Below are 11,770 nucleotides of genomic sequence, written 5' to 3' on the forward strand. Positions count from 1 at the left end.
TAATTTACGGTATTAATATCATAAAATTTAGATATCTAATATTTGTAAATCACTTTTTTACCAAGGTAAAATTTAGATTGGGGTGAGAATATTTTTTTACCCATCTAAAATTTAGAAATAAAAAAAAAAATCTTTTTATTTTCAAAAAAATTCAATTCAACCTCTAATAAAAAATTTAAAAAATTAAAATAAATTAACTAGTAAATAAAAAATATTCTGGTTATATGGTAACGTAGGTGGGTTACACTATAACCTTAACTCCTATATTAAAAACTAACGACAAATAAATATTTAAATTATAATTAAACAACAGTGCAAGGAATCAAATGTGATTATTAATCATACTTGAATTAGTTCCATAAATTTAACTAAGTACATTAAATGCAACTTAAGGTGCATTTAATGCATATCTTTCTTGAAGCTCAATTTTGCACAATATAAGGGAGTACTTCAATGTCTTCTAGACTTTCTTTTGATGAGCTCACCATAGGTTAAATATAAGTGTACGAGGTTTGTTGTAGTTTCTTGGCTCTCGTCCTTGTAATTGAAGCTTGAGATATGAAAATTCTTTGGTCGTAGTTCATATTAATTCAAATTTATTAATAAATTCTTTTAGGTTTAAGAGTATTTTTAAATAGTAAGTTAAAAAAATTTTAAAAGTTAGAAGATAAATTTGAATTAAAGTATAAACTATTTTAAAATTTTAAGAATATTATTAAATTTTTTAAAAATTTAGAAATATTTTGAGGCTAATACTAATTTAATATTTTTATTAATTTGCAACGATAAATGTCATTAAAAAAAAAAGAAGCTAAATGGGTCGTACTGCGGTCCATTTATCTTGCAGTATATAATGAAGAAAGGAATTCGGGCAGCCCAATCGTGCTCATTCTATAGAACGGCGTTCGTCACGTATACCCGACGGGCATTGCCGTTCCCGAGAGAAAAATAGATACGCGCAGCTATTCCGAGTCCAAGAACAAGATCTCCCTCTCCTCGTCTTTCTGATTGGTCGCAATATGTCTCAGGTTCGTTCATTCACTTAATTGTCTCGTCAATCGTTTGTTGTTTTGTTTTATACAAAAAAAAAAAAGAAAAGAAAATCGACTTCTTGCTTCCTTAAACCCTAGAAAATCTTTGTTAGTTACTTGTTGTTGATGTATGGAAGCTTAATTACACCGCCGTATTCCTGAAGTTATTGAATTTGAATGACATTGGTCAATTTTATAGTCTGTATGATACTTAGGTTCTGTTCGATATCTGCACATTTTGTTTGTTTTTTTTTTCTTTGTTTATCCGTACGATTGTTATGTATCGGATTCTGACAGTAATTGCGCGATGCTGCTGTAGAATTTAGAGTTGGAAATTCTCATACTATTTCTCTTGGTTTTGAATTGATGCATCCATTAGTTGTGAATAAAATTATTTAATTTCTCTTATCTCCATTGTCTTGTACAGGTTGATAGCAGGAATTCCTCTGCTGCCAAACGTGCTAGAACCGATGGTATGTTTAGGTGTCATAGTTTCCTTTGTAATTCAGTTACAGCTTCGTATTTGATCATGCATTTTTTTACAACTACGTTGCATTTGTAAATTTTCTCATTAGATTTTTTGAGTGAATACATATGGCATACCGATTAACGAAGTTAGATTTATTGATATTTGAATCTGGAGAGATTTCCAGAAATTTGACGAACGTCTTCTTCCTATCTCCCTCTCTCTAATAATTGTTATTATTTTATTTGTTTGTAGGTAGCCGAAGGGAAGATGACTGGACGTGTCCTAGTTGTGGAAACGTCAATTTTTCATTTAGAACAACTTGCAATATGCGCAATTGCACTCAACCACGTCCGGCTGATCATAATTCTGTAAGACGTGAATGATTCCCCCAAGGAAACTTAAATTATCACGTTTGTTAATTTGAAAAACCTAATTTTGTTGTCTCTTGGATTTAAATGCTCTAGTATGTTTTCCCTCTGTGTTCATTTCAGTGCTTTGTTTTGTATCCATCTGCATAACGAGCAAGAGGAGACGTTTATCAAATTTTTTTATACACAATCTGTAATTAAAAACTTCACAACCTTTTCCGTTTGTTGAGAAGAAACATTTTATTTCTAGCAATCTTGTTATCTCATGTTTACTTTTCATTTTTAGTGCGGCGTATCTGGAGTTAATTTGTTTGTATTTTTCAGTTTTAGGTGGTAATTATGTTTTGCATTTTTAGGTTGTGATAATTATGCTATCTTCATTTTTTTTTTTGTAGTTATGATTTTAGGATGTACATTTTCTCACAAGGCACAAGTGACTATTAACTACTTGAGCTTCATGAGATGGTACTTTATTGAACATAGTAGGTGTAAGTTTTCTTGGTGTATTCTCTTCAAGTACTCCAGTGATTATGATTTTTTTTTCCTCCTTGTTTTCCAGTTCTTGTAACATCCATTGGCCAGTTCCCGTACACTTCTCATAAGTTTCTTTCATAAAAGAAAAGTTTGTTTATTAACACACCACCGACACTCACAAAGTTGAACTACACGTTCTCTTGACAAAACAAATAACCTTCTTAAGCTTTTCTCTCTCCAGAAATCTGCTGCCAAGCCTGTTCATGCTCCACAGGGCTACTCCTATTCTGCCCCTTACATGGGTTCTGGTGCACCCTCTTCAATGTATCCTGGCGTACCACCTTATGGTTCTTCTATATTCAACGGTTCATCTATACCTCCCTATGATGTGCCATTTTCTGGGGGATCAGCATATCATTACAACTACGGCAGCCGATTTTCTGCAGGCAGCCCCTACAGACCTTTGCACCTATCTGGGCCTGCTCCTTATTCTAGTGGATCTTTGATGGGAAATAGTATGTTATGTTACTATTATGCTCACCTTTGTTTGTGATTCTTGTTTATGAAGACATCATAATGCTCTGTCTAACAAGATTATTAACTTGAAATTCATTTTTCTGCCTTCACGAGTACTCTATGCGAAGTGAGTGCTGTGCTGATCGGTCCTCTGTTTATCTTGTTTTGTTCTTCTTTTCAGGTGCAGTATATGGTATGCCACCCATAATGGATCGCTATGGCATTGCTTTGCCCATGGGCCCTGGGACCATGGTAGGTCTTTTGATGGAAATTATTTCCCAGTCGCTCAGCAGTTTTTCTTTTTAGAGTTTTAGGTTTGGTGTACTCTTAGCTTAGCTAGAACCCCCCCTCAAAGGACAATATTCAAGCATCCATAGAGGTATTGACGATTAGATTCCATGGAAGTTGAGAAAATGAATTATTAAATCTTTGTTTTCTGAAGATAAGAAATTAAAAAAGAATCACATCATATCGAATTACATTTTCACCTTAGTTTTGAATATTTGTTATAACAATACATCAATTGATGTATCACAAAGAATATTAAAAGAAGAATGTTAGTGATGGTTTTTTTTCAAAAAAAAAAAAAAAAAAAAAAAAAAAAAAAAAAAAAAAAAAAAAAAAAAAAAAAAAAAAAAAACAAAGAAAGAAAAGAAAGAATTTCAATGCTTGAATGTTGAAGAGAAATATCTTTCCTATTGAAATGAATGTTAAAGCCTTAAGATTTATAGTTCGGATATTAAGACTTTTACGAATAAAGACTTACCCCTACAGCTATGAGTTGCAACTGAATCTGTCCTGTATGTCTACTAGTGTTGTTCTTGATTGAGTTTCACATATATTTCCTTTCTGTCATCTGTCACTTTTTGTGTAAAATTTATGAGCAAGTAAATGTACCAGGGTCCAAGGCCAAGTTTTTTTCCAGATGACATGTCGCAGAAGAAGGGTGCAGGTTTCTTACTTGCTTTGTTATGTTCTGTCCTTTGACCAATTACGATGAAAACCTTTTCTAATCTAGTTTCTTACTTATGCTCCTCCAGACGCTACTCGTGACAACGATTGGCCATGCCCCAAATGCGGAAACATCAATTTCTCATTTAGAACCGTCTGTAACATGAGGAAATGCAACACGCCAAAGCCTGGGTCACAGGTCTGTTAAGTTATTTTCTTAAGAGTGAATGATTTTCCTATGTGCTTTTATGCTGCAATTACTTATCTAAACGTTGGTAGCAAACATCTCCTTTTCAATTGGTGGTGAATGTTGAATTTCTTTCGTCTGTTTCTGTCGCGCACAACTTCCTTACAAAATGAGTTCGCTTAACTTCACTTGCAAGTCTAACCTTTTCATTTATTTTTGAAATGCAGGGTCCCAAAAATGATAAAGGTTCTAGTAAGTTCAATATATGGGCCTGTTCCAATAGAAGTGGTTTCCTTTTCAAACTTCGGTATATGCTTCATGATTTCTAATGTTCTTGTTTATAATGCCTTCCAGAACAAAAGACGCCGGAGGGTAGCTGGAAGTGTGAGAAATGTAACAACATAAACTATCCATTCCGAACCAAATGCAATAGACAAAATTGTGGAGCCGACAAGCCAGCGGAGTCGGAGAAATCCCCATCACCGGCACAGGATGAAGACAATGAACAGGTCTGTTGTGTGAGTTTCTGTATCTTTATATGGTGTTCGGAATTGCATGTGCTTTTCTTGAGATATATATGCATTATGAAGTGGATTCCATATAATTTGATTAACAAGATAATTTTTGAACCACCAGAAAAGGGGAACCCTTTTGGTAAATTATCAGTGGTAGTGGTACTTTCCTTGAGTATACCCCACATTTCTTTTTGTAATTTTGTTTTCCCTTCCACGCATTAATTTGTCATTGTGTACTGTTCCAGTGAGTTCTAGAACATGTTTGAGGGGGTTGAGAAGGTCCAGAGTTATCTTCCAGCGTTGCTCAATATGGGTGTCTGAAAGTCAGTCTTGTCGTCCTCATGTTGCAGCCGTTGTCAAGTCAGTCTACCTCTCTTGATCCGTGTCATGTTGTATTAACTCAATTTAGTTCCTGGTCTTTTCAATCACCAACCGGATTGATCTGGCATAAGATTTAATGGTTGGTTTCTGATATTTTAGGAACACATTTACTTTCTTGAATTCACTTATTTAGTCTAGTGGGCCTGTTAACTTGTGCACTAAACATGTTGCGAGTAGACTAGACTCTACCCTTTTGGGTTCCGGTTTGATCTCTTAATTGTCTTTCTTCTGTTGGGTATGCCAAACGGATCCTTTCCTAGGACAGGATCCCAAAGATGCATTAGATAGGGTTTTCTTTTGGGTTGGACTAAGATTTTGGGTTCAGTCCATTGCCTCATCTGACAAATCGCTGGGGTCATTCATGGTATTTATGACCCTTATTGGTGGTGTCACATCACATTATTATGGTCAATAAATTATGGTTAGCATGTTGCGTGCGTGCGTGCGTGCATGGTCGTCAAAAAAAGTAAATGCAGCCTTACCAAATGGAGTCTTGGGGACGTGACTTTGTGTACCATTTACTAATGTTGGTTAGGATGCAATGTCTTTCGGGTCATTTCTGTCATCATTATTCACATCTCATTTATTATTTGTCTTTCCATGCCATTATTGTTCATTAATTTATTGAGGAACCTCACGCATGTTCATGCAGTGTCGTGGCAGGGCGATCTGGTTATCCAACTGTTTGAAGTAGTTGGTATTCACCTTATCCACTTAGGTAGTTTTATTATTCCTTTCTTAGGGTTTGGTGCTAATTATGGATTATTGCGTGGTCCTGGTACGTTATATAAACCAACCCCGGTTTGCATTACATAAATATATCATCAAGGAAGAATTTAGCTTTAGGAATAATGGAGTCTTAAAAATACTATCTCCATTAGTATGAGGCTTTTTGGAGAAGCTCAAAACATAGTCATGAGAGTTTATGCTCAAAGTAGACAATATCATACTATTGTGGGAAGCTTTTTGGGTAAGCCCAAAGAAAAGCCATTAGAGCTTATAATGAGAGTTGTATTCATCTAATAACTAGATCTTACATATTCTTCGGTCATTTGGCTAAAATTTGACCCTTTGTCATTAATTTAGGATAACCCTGTTTTAGAAAATACTTTCTAGAATTAGGTAGTTCCTAAAGTTGACCCATAAGTAGCGATATAGGTGGAGGTTAGACTGAAATGCTGCTTCAAATGAGGGTAAGTATAGGTGTAGAAGTTCCATCATTTATAATAACCTTGTTCTATTTATATTCTAAAAACTACTTAAATTTTCTTATAGATTCACCTTTTGTTTCCTTTTGCTTTTTGGCTCCATGTTTTTCCCTAATATGACTCGTCATCATGGTGAAGTTTTTTATTTTTATTTTTTATTTTTATTTTTAAACTAAAAAATGTAAAATAGAATAAAATTCAAAGGCATGAAGAGTAGTTGAAAATGGGGCCAGCATTTAGGCATCACCTTATAAGTTCCCTTTTGTCCTCGCAAAGTACACAGCATCTTTCAAACAATTTCTTATTGTCAATAAGAAAGTAAATTTACATTTAGGTACTTAATAAATTGTTTTTTAAAACCAAACTTCGTTTTATTTTGACTAATCGTTTTTTAGAACTTAATGTTTTAAAATGTAATTTTAGTAACAAATAACCTTTTTATTTACATTTGTCTTTGGATTAAAACTATTTTAAGAGTCAAAACTATTTTAATTGTCCTGGAGGGATTATTGAAGTATGCCACAAAGTCTCTTGTTGATTACTATACAAGTCTACCATCACGCTCCATAGGTATGATATTGTCCACTTTGACCATAAACTCTTATGATTTTACTTTGGATTTTTTCAAAAGACTTCACACCAATGGAAAAAGTATTCCTCAATTATAAAACCAGTATTTTCTGTATTTCGTTATAATATTATAAAATCCATTATTTTAATGAAACTATCTATATAACCTCATCTCTTCAAAATTCTCCCTTTTCTAATCCTTTGAAATCCTGTGAAGATTCCTTTCTTCCTCTATAGCTTGCCCATCCCGGTCTTATCCATCCTTTACTGTTTAATCTCTCTGACCTTGTCTCCCAACATTTTATCCGACTTTTCTCTCTCAAACAACACATCACTATACTATAAAAAAAAAAACATTTTTAGCTGGTTTTTTTTTAAGAAAACAAACCAAAACAAAGGGCATTTTCAATTGGGGTCATGAAAAATAACAACGAAATAAATCTGCAATATGCTTAGTCTAAATCGATGTTCTTTCTCTAACAGAATCCAATTCTACGATCTATTTCTCTAACAAAAGAATAAATGGAAAGTCGTTAGTGGGGAATTTTGGTCTCATGGATATGATTTTAAATGGTCATCAGCACAGGAGAATTATCAGTGAAAATGCAAGAAAAGGAGTGTTCGTTTTAGTTTACATGCATCTTCCAGGAACATCAAACTCTTCAATTCATTCAAATAGAAACCATGAAAAATCGTGGGGAAAGAGTAAGTTGGCTGACCTTAACTGTTAGAAAACATCCCAATCTCGCATGGTGTTTTGAAGAGCTGCAAGTCTTGTAACAAACCATTGCCTTCAATGCTCGGATGGTGGACTTGCACCTGCGATTCAATGGGCCATCCTGAATCAACTGAAGCAAAGGGCAGACTAAGAATTCCGAGATCCATTGGCGACTGCGATGTGGCGGTTTGGTTAGCATAATCAGGGTTACCAAGACGATTAGGGCTGTCAGATGAAATGAGATTTGCCTCATATGGACCCTTTATATCAGTTGACAGAAGAGAGAGAGCACGTTGAAGATCCTGTGCTGTATTCAGAACAGAAGAGAAATCAAATATCCTTCTAAAAACCTATAAACAATTGCAAATTTCATTTCTGTACAAACAAACGTCAAGAATTGGATATAAACATCATATCTTTTAGTGGGCAAAAACAAATTCATAGTTCGTAGATTGGGTTTGGGTCGGTTGAATCTAAACTTGTCGGGCTGTTTTCATTGAATATGATCACGTCTATGCATGTAAATTGAAACTATTACTTATTCTAAAGTGAAATAAAGAAATGATGCACGCATAAAAGGAATTGTTATGAAATGACATTTGTGGAACATTACTTGGCATGTTTCCAATTCATATGGAATCGGAGGACACACTATCGACCTCGAGTTCGTTAACAACCTAGGAACCAAATCATTATGGAATAGCAGAATAAAAACACAGAACATGTTCCTTTGTATAAAGGGGTGAAACGAACCTGCATCAAGAACCCTGATTGCAGGTCCCTTGAAGGTCACGAGCTTACTGGTGTTGTGATAAGGCATAGCATGCACGCATCGCATCTCATTCCCGGATATGTTAAGCTTCCCTGTCGAACCACATGCTTGTCCCGACTTTAATGCATACTGGCCATATTGTGGGTGTCTGGAGTTCAACTCAGATTCCCATGCTGAGTTTGTATGAGATATAGGATAGATGAGCGATAATTTGTCTGAGAAAACGTCGATCTGTCGCCTCTCTACAGAGGTCACAATATAAACGGATGATCAATATGCTGGTGAATAATGAATTATATAGAAATATAAAATGATCTCCGGGAAGATATCCACTACTTGAACTATATAAGGGAGTCGGGCTGCTAACTACCAGCTCAGTTAAATGGACGCTAATTCAGGATTCCAAACATGAGCAATAAAGAAGTTACAACCATCATTCGGTTGCGGACTTGAAAGCTTGTAACATGAAAACTGTTCTTTGTGAAAATGACATACCAAAATCCCAAGAAGATAGCCTTGCTGGGTTCAGACTGATCACTTTTGACTGTGGCTTACGACGTCGAGCATTATGATTAGAAAGACGCCTACGGCAGCTTCGTTTCTTCTCATCAAAATCAGATACGCCATGAAACCTTTGACAATGCATAGATAATATTTGTTCACATTGGATTTAAATAATGGCTAATTTCGGAAACATATAGTGGTCAGAAATATTCAAGATACAAAGCAGATCAAAGAGCTAATGGATAAAGAGGTATATATCACTCGGTAAGAAAATACTTTTTGACCCATAAACTATGTGCAAAAATTTAAATATGTCCAGGAGTTTACCTACTACATTGTTGGCAAAACCGACGCTCTATGCCTCCAATGATGACCTTGGGAGATTTGGAATGGCTTTCACAAACTCTATGTTTGCGATAGTAATCCTTAGCATTTGAAAGATCTATGTTACAACCTTCAACTTGGCAGTGAGAGGATGGTGTATTCTGGCACCTCTTTCGAGTAGCTTGGGATTCCATCAAGGGAACAGATGGCTTTTTAATATTTCCAGCACTAGTATTTTCGAAGTATGCCTGCTTACCAAGCTTCAGACTGAGCATTTGTTCACAGGAGCAAATTGAAGTCTCAACAAATTCGTATTTATTGTCAATATCTTCTAAAGTTGGCTCAAATCCCTCAAGCGTGAATTTGGTTGTTCGACTTTTCTCAATCGACAATGAATTTTGGGAAACTGGCTGAGAGTTTTTTGGAGAAGTTTTCCCTAACTCAAAAAAAGGACCACCAGTAATTCTGGCGTCCCCAACTGAATTGGAAGATCCAACATTTATTCCATGTTTATTTTCAAAATTAGCTGGATGTAATATATCCCCATGTCCGGAAATTCTTGGATTAAGTACCGTTAAGTTCTCCCAGTCCCATTGTAAAGAAGGTCTTGCATTCCACTCCATCAACTACAAATGGCTGGGAAATGTCTCATGCACCTTATTCCTATCAGAGAATTATAAATCAGCATTGACCAGCATTTTGGAGAAATCTATTTGGTCACAAAAATCATAAACAGTGTATTGAACATTCAATTGCATCACAAGAATTGGTGGTCATAGTTAATTTACTAACAAAAACAGATACTACAGCTGAAAAAAGGTATGAAAGAGCAAGACTTAAATCAGGCAATCAAGAAGAAGCATAACTGAATTTGAACAATTTCTTTCTTTGAGATCATATACAAAAAAAAGAAGTTTGAGATATTCCTCTCTCAAATGTGCAGGGATCAATACAGTTGTCGACCTCATCCAAGGAGACCACAGTAAGGAAGGCACAAAAGCAGAAAGATGTTATCTCAGAGTACATTTCCTTTCATGTATTTTAACTTTATTCTAAAGCCCAACCAGGTGCGGTTACAAGCAACCGCAGTAGTTAACAGTACTTTTTATTCCTTATCAGAGAATGGTGTTCTTAAATTTCAAAGCACTAAACCTTTCCTTCGAACGTGTCACAGTTCTTCAACCGCTTACCTTTTAGCTTTAATTGCTTAAAAAGTCATACAAAACTCACCTCAGACAGAGATACTTCCTTGCTCTGTGTACCCTCAGAACTATCTAAGGGAAGCACAGATTGTAATCGGGTTCACTTTCTTGAGTGTCTACATAATTCAGTTGTGGCAAAGGCCGACTATTACCTCATATAATTGAAAACATGAGAACAGAATTTCTTTTGTTCCAAATAAATTCGTGAAAATTTCTGGATCAACAAGTCCACATGATAAAAGACGAGACAATTGATACATTATGGCCTAACAATGGAAGTGAAGCTAGAAAATTTCGACCTCAAGTTATCACGACTGCCAAGTACCAATCCAAATCGACCACGTTCCTTTGTATTTCTCAGTGTAAAATAAATTGCTAAATTTGTAGAATCCAGACGGTTTAGCGTCCCCTTCCTAGGCTCTGGTACAGGTTTTAGAATTTAAGCGTCTTCTTCATCTCTATCTTTTAGTCCTGGAGCAATTAACTATAGAAAAACCATAAAGGTTCGAAGGAAACTGGGTATTCTTACGATTTCGGAAGCAGTAGTGCTCAAAATAACTGGAGAGAAACTAAAGGAGGGATGATGAGTAGAACACACATGGTTCTGCAATCGACATTGAATGTACGATCTCAAGCTAGCTATATTTCTAGATTTAAATAAATATATCCAAAACGAAACAACAAATTCAACAACAACAGCCGCAGCAGCAGATATAATATCTTCCTGTTCATTAAAACCTCGTCACCAGCGAAGTCACTCCATCCATACCACCGACAAACAAACGGAGAAACTCACATATTCAATCATTTCCAAAGCATTCTAATCTCTCCACCGAGTAAATACTATCTATAACTAAGCGAAATCTAGAAAAAAAAAAAAAAAAATTAGATTCATTCAAATTCAAAACAAAACTAACATCTGATAACACACTAAAAATTCACAAAAAAACTGAATCGGAAGAACCTCAGCAGAAACATGATGAAAACAGTAAACTCGATCCAGCTTCATTAGTTTTCTTCCAACTAAAAATTCACAAAAAAACTGAATCGGAAGAACCTCAGCGGAAACATGATGAAAACAGTAAACTCGATCCAGCTTCATTAGTTTTCTTCCAATGCACAAAGCAAAAATAACAAATAGCACAAAGCAAAAATAACAAATAGCACAAAGCAAAAATAACAAAGAGATTTTCAGAGCTTACCGAGTGCGTCGGCAGAAAAATTTGGTAGACTTCAGTGTTCAGAGGAGGACGTGTTATGGTGGAGGACTGCACGTTCACCTCCTCAAAAGCTCACCCGCCACTCTATTACTGAATCGGTATTTATACCAACGATAAAGCCACGCGTTTTGGGCCGGGTCCAAGCCCAGCCCACAATGGGTTCATATCCAAGTCACACACGCTTCCATATTTTATTACTAAAAATATATTTTAATTTGTTTTTAGCTATAATTGGAAGGGATCGGTCACTCTGGGATTTTATTATAATATTTTATTTTATTATTTTATATATACAAAAATATTATTGTGACATAAAAATATAAAGGTTAAAAAATATTTAATTTCTTAATAATTTATTCC

The 11,770-nt window shown here is 35.2% G+C and overlaps 2 protein-coding genes across 4 annotated transcripts; one reads left to right on the top strand and one right to left on the bottom strand.

Annotated features, from left to right (window-relative positions):
* Positions 1–870: 870 nt before the first annotated feature.
* On the top strand, positions 871–5,109 carry LOC111466404 (ranBP2-type zinc finger protein At1g67325-like). 2 transcript variants are annotated; one of them, XM_023111041.1, is made up of 10 exons: positions 871–1,028; positions 1,459–1,504; positions 1,753–1,868; positions 2,584–2,857; positions 3,040–3,110; positions 3,759–3,810; positions 3,899–4,008; positions 4,224–4,248; positions 4,351–4,505; positions 4,757–5,109. In XM_023111041.1, the coding sequence occupies exons 1-10, from the start codon at positions 1,020–1,022 to the stop codon at positions 4,757–4,759; spliced, it is 861 nt and encodes a 286-aa protein (XP_022966809.1). In that variant the 5' UTR covers positions 871–1,019; the 3' UTR covers positions 4,760–5,109. The 2 variants fall into 2 exon arrangements, with proteins under 2 accessions (XP_022966809.1, XP_022966810.1); XM_023111042.1 differs by having other exon boundaries at positions 4,224–4,242.
* A 1,909-nt stretch (positions 5,110–7,018) lies between these two features.
* LOC111466397 (squamosa promoter-binding-like protein 12) lies at positions 7,019–11,490 on the bottom strand. Of its 2 annotated transcripts, none has more exons than XM_023111033.1 (5): positions 11,393–11,490; positions 8,992–9,651; positions 8,656–8,792; positions 8,142–8,402; positions 7,019–7,695 (listed from the first exon to the last, which is right to left on the bottom strand). In XM_023111033.1, exons 2-5 carry the CDS (start codon positions 9,609–9,611, stop codon positions 7,391–7,393), a joined length of 1,323 nt encoding a protein of 440 aa, XP_022966801.1. In that variant the 5' UTR covers positions 9,612–9,651; positions 11,393–11,490; the 3' UTR covers positions 7,019–7,390. The 2 variants fall into 2 exon arrangements, with proteins under 2 accessions (XP_022966801.1, XP_022966800.1); XM_023111032.1 differs by having other exon boundaries at positions 8,142–8,405.
* Positions 11,491–11,770: the final 280 nt, after the last annotated feature.

The sequence above is a fragment of the Cucurbita maxima genome, unplaced genomic scaffold (genome assembly GCF_002738345.1).
Source record: "Cucurbita maxima cultivar Rimu unplaced genomic scaffold, Cmax_1.0 Cma_Scf00031, whole genome shotgun sequence".
Classification (NCBI taxonomy): Eukaryota; Viridiplantae; Streptophyta; class Magnoliopsida; order Cucurbitales; family Cucurbitaceae; genus Cucurbita; species Cucurbita maxima.

Bases quoted from the DNA above. Each gene is read 5' to 3' on its own strand.
- LOC111466397 (XM_023111032.1), bottom strand. From the start codon at position 9,611: ATGGAGTGGAATGCAAGACCTTCTTTACAATGGGACTGGGAGAACTTA. The intron at 8,406-8,655 runs GTATGTCATTTT...TTGTGACCTCTG, and splicing joins GCTATCTTCTTGGGATTTTG to TAGAGAGGCGACAGATCGAC. The intron at 7,696-8,141 runs GTTCGTTTCACC...TTCTGAATACAG, and splicing joins AATCAGGGTTCTTGATGCAG to CACAGGATCTTCAACGTGCT.
- LOC111466404 (XM_023111041.1), top strand. The intron at 1,505-1,752 runs GTATGTTTAGGT...ATTTGTTTGTAG, and splicing joins CAAACGTGCTAGAACCGATG to GTAGCCGAAGGGAAGATGAC. The intron at 2,858-3,039 runs GTATGTTATGTT...TCTTCTTTTCAG, and splicing joins TGGATCTTTGATGGGAAATA to GTGCAGTATATGGTATGCCA.